At 46.1% G+C, this 3,633-nt stretch overlaps 1 protein-coding gene across 2 annotated transcripts; it reads left to right on the top strand.

Moving 5' to 3' along the window:
• The first annotated feature begins 1,388 nt into the window (after positions 1–1,388).
• Positions 1,389–3,296, top strand: LOC135583419 (homeobox-leucine zipper protein HOX4-like). Of its 2 annotated transcripts, none has more exons than XM_065117050.1 (3): positions 1,389–2,101; positions 2,222–2,580; positions 2,668–3,296. In XM_065117050.1, exons 1-3 carry the CDS (start codon positions 2,056–2,058, stop codon positions 3,082–3,084), a joined length of 822 nt encoding a protein of 273 aa, XP_064973122.1. In that variant the 5' UTR covers positions 1,389–2,055; the 3' UTR covers positions 3,085–3,296. The 2 variants fall into 2 exon arrangements, with proteins under 2 accessions (XP_064973122.1, XP_064973121.1); XM_065117049.1 differs by having other exon boundaries at positions 1,396–2,101; positions 2,216–2,580.
• The last annotated feature ends 337 nt before the right edge of the window (positions 3,297–3,633 follow it).

Genomic DNA, 3,633 nt, shown 5'->3' with positions numbered 1-3,633 from the left:
TGGCTAGTCTCCGACCAGATGAATCTACCTCATCAGCCATGGGTGGCTGTTGATTAGATAAAATTTTAGAGAAAAGAGTCTCTTGATTTAAATTATTATTCTATATCTACAAATAGATGACATATACAATACATCTAAGTCTAAGTATTCATTTCAAGTCAAAAAATAATTCAAGATCATGTAAGTATTTTTTTTAAAAGTTGAATATAATTTTTTTTTCTATTTGATTTGATATTAGATCAATAATATGTCACTAGAAATATTCTTTCTTTCTGTTCCCGCACATTTTGACATCACAATGTCGTTATCCTTCAGAATATTAACATTATAAATAAATAATAAAACAATTTTCTTAATTAATCACAATTTCCACCGTCCAACCAAAACTGCTGACTGCTTCTGCTTCTGCTTCTTCGATACGCTGACGGCATCCCAATCTTCATGGGAATTAATGAATTGGCTAGATTTCTAAGTCAGCTTGATTATTCTAATTTGAGTAGAGGAAATCTTACGGTTCTCAAAATAGACAACCTTCGTAGTGTTACAAGTGTTTCTTTAACTCATAGCTCATATAGTTCTCAGCGATGTATAGTTGACAATGTCGACAACTCATCAGATGATATTGACTTATACCATTGCCAGATGATGACTATGCTGGCCTCTGTTTTGGTGAATATTTATTGCTGACTGAAACATGTATTCTACTTGTGTGTTTTGACTCATCTTTTGTGAAAGGAGAAAGGAGTAAAAGCTTAGACAGTTTTATTCCTTTCGTTTTCACTTCTCCTTTTGAAGATCCAAAGTCATCGCAGGCGGATAGGATCAGAAAGGAAGTGTCACCACATCAGTGGCCAACAAAAGATAGGGCCGATGTGGCCATTACCATTTGTCTGCTCCATGACACTCAAAAACCTTCGATGTTTGCATGTCTCTCAGTTCTAATGCAACATTACATTCACATGCATGCATTCCCATTTCACCTCCGTGAGGACTTGGGAGCCTCTTCTGCACCGCTGGACGGTACAATAAGTCGATGGACAATGATTGAGTTGGAGTCTTTGGAGGTAGCCATGCATGCACCTCGCCCGGCCTCCTTATCTCTGTGCACGGCATGGGGGCCGAGCGAAGAAGATAAGAGGCGGCATGGGTGATGATAGGCGTGTTTCCCAATCAGGAAGAGGCACGAATCCACCTCGATGGCCCATGTTAGGTGAGGGGCGGGACCCAGTGGCGTAAAGACCGAATTCAATGCGAGATGCTCTGCGCGTGCTGCTGCTTCGACGACGGTGATGAGGGGATTACCGCAGTGGCTGGCTTTAAGCCTTCATCGACACGCCCAAAGAAGAAACGCAAGAGACTTGGAATGCCATTATCATTCACAGCAAGTTCGTGCGGAAATGACGTTTTAAGATCATAAAGAGTACCATTTTGCGAAGATTAACAGTAGAGGCTTTTTTTCATGACAAGCAGGTCAAGCGAAAAAGCTAGCTGACCCATGCCATGGTTTCTTGGATGCAGCAGCAGGCAAGAGATGGGGGAAGAGAAAAAGAAAGGGAATATGCATTTGAGCCTCGTTTCGTTTCGCGGCTCATTTCATTTTTGTTTTCAGCTCTAGCGCAAGTCATCCGTCAGACCCCTTGTTGCTACTCTTCTATTTATGGTGGCAGGGAATCTATTGCTTTCTGTTCTGCCACCTTCCTCAGCTATCCCTGTCAACTTCATCTCCTCTCTCTCTTCCCTGCCACTCCTTCCTCTCCGGTTGATCTATGACAACTTCCATTAGTTCAGACCTCAGGGAGATGCATCTCCACTGATGGGCTCTGAAGGAGAGGAGATGGACCAGAAGGAGAAAGAAGAGGGGATATGGAAGAGACCCTTCTCCCCCTCCTCTGCTCTTTGTCGGTTCTTCACACGGCTGCTCCCACCGCTGCTGCTGTGTGTAATCTTACCTCCCCGCTTCCCTTAGAACGCAAACGCAAGGTGAATAGTGTGAAGTGATTGTGTTTGCTTCTTGAGGACTAGAATTTCGTGTGAACCGTCAACCGGTGAGCGAGTATGAAGAGGTCGCTCAGTTACTCGGATCATCCGTCGATGCCCGCTGGTACTTGACATGTTTCTTCTGATCGCAATTCTTTGTTGTGGGACCTGGAAGCGTGCTTGCTTGTAGATGTAAGTTCATCTTGGTTTTCTTGTTTCTGATGTGGAATTGATCTAGGAGAAGAGCGGGGCATGTTCCAGTCGTTCATGGACGGGCTGGAGGACGACGACGGCGTGGAGCAGGAGGAGATGTGCAACGGCGGGGCGCGGGGGGCAAAGAAGCGCCGGCTGAGCGTAGAGCAGGTGAGAGCGCTGGAGAAGAACTTTGAGGTGGACAACAAATTGGAGCCGGAGCGGAAGGTGAGGTTGGCGCAGGAGCTCGTGCTCCAGCCCCGGCAGGTCGCCGTCTGGTTCCAGAACCGCCGCGCCCGGTGGAAAACCAAGCAGCTGGAGCACGACTACGCCGCCCTCAAGGCCAGCTACGACGCGCTCCGCCTCGACTACGACGCCCTCCGCCGTGACAACGAGTCCTTGATTGCAGAGGTGAGCTGGCCGATCAGAGGATCTTTAAGCACTTACAAGCAAACTAACGATCGGTTGAATTCTCTGATGATGTTGATGGTGGCGCAGATCAAGGAGCTGAAGACCAAGTTGACCGCCTCCGACAAGGAGGAAGCGATGACCTCCAAGGCCGAGGAAAAGGCCGCGGCCCCGGAGGAGCCGCTGGCCAAGGACGGGTCTTCGGACAGCGACTCGAGCGCCGTCCTGCTGAACGACCAGGACAGCCCCCGAGGGCGGTCGTCGTCGGCGTCGGTCTCCAACATCCTGCCAGCGGCAGGCATCGGACATGGAAGCTCCTCGTCCTTCCCGGATTCTCCGCCACCTCTGCTGAACCTGGACTCGAGGACGATGAAAACAGTTGGAGGACTTAATCATCAGAACCATGTCATGAAGACGGAAGAGCTTCTTGGCGGGGACGAGCCATGCGGCAGTAGCTTCTTCTCTTACGACCAAACTCCATCCCCCAGTTGGTACTACTGGACCTGAGGTGGCGACGACGGTGGACGGGGATGATAATAAGATTGAAATGGTGGGAGTTTAATGGAAAAATGTTTGTATATAGAACATCTATGCAAGGTTTCCTAATGTTCTACCGAAGAAAGAGAGAGGGAGGCGATTGTTAGAACCCAAAAGAAGAGAAGAGTTTGATCTATTTCTATCTGAATAAAAATTAAGCGAGCAATCTTTTTACTTTCTAATCGAAATTTAGCCATCTGTGAGTTAGTCTATTGACATATTTGCTACTACGTGAAGAATAAGTTAGATGTCACATTTTACTTTGGGCTACATGATTAAATCATCTTGGATCAGTATGATAAATACTATAGATAGTCTCATTTATTTATGCAACTAAATGAGTTTATTTACTTTGGTCTCTCACTGAGTATCCATTACAAAATCCACAAAAAGATACTTTAATGATTTCTAAAATATACAATACTAAGAGAAAATCCTCATGGGCTGCAAATTGAATTGGTGTACATGAACTGCATAGAAAATGCTTACATATCAGGCTCAAAACAAGTCACTTCATCC

This window comes from Musa acuminata, chromosome BXJ2-7 (assembly GCF_036884655.1).
Source record: "Musa acuminata AAA Group cultivar baxijiao chromosome BXJ2-7, Cavendish_Baxijiao_AAA, whole genome shotgun sequence".
NCBI classification, from domain to species: Eukaryota; Viridiplantae; Streptophyta; class Magnoliopsida; order Zingiberales; family Musaceae; genus Musa; species Musa acuminata.
This window is presented reverse-complemented; position numbering and strand designations above follow the sequence as displayed.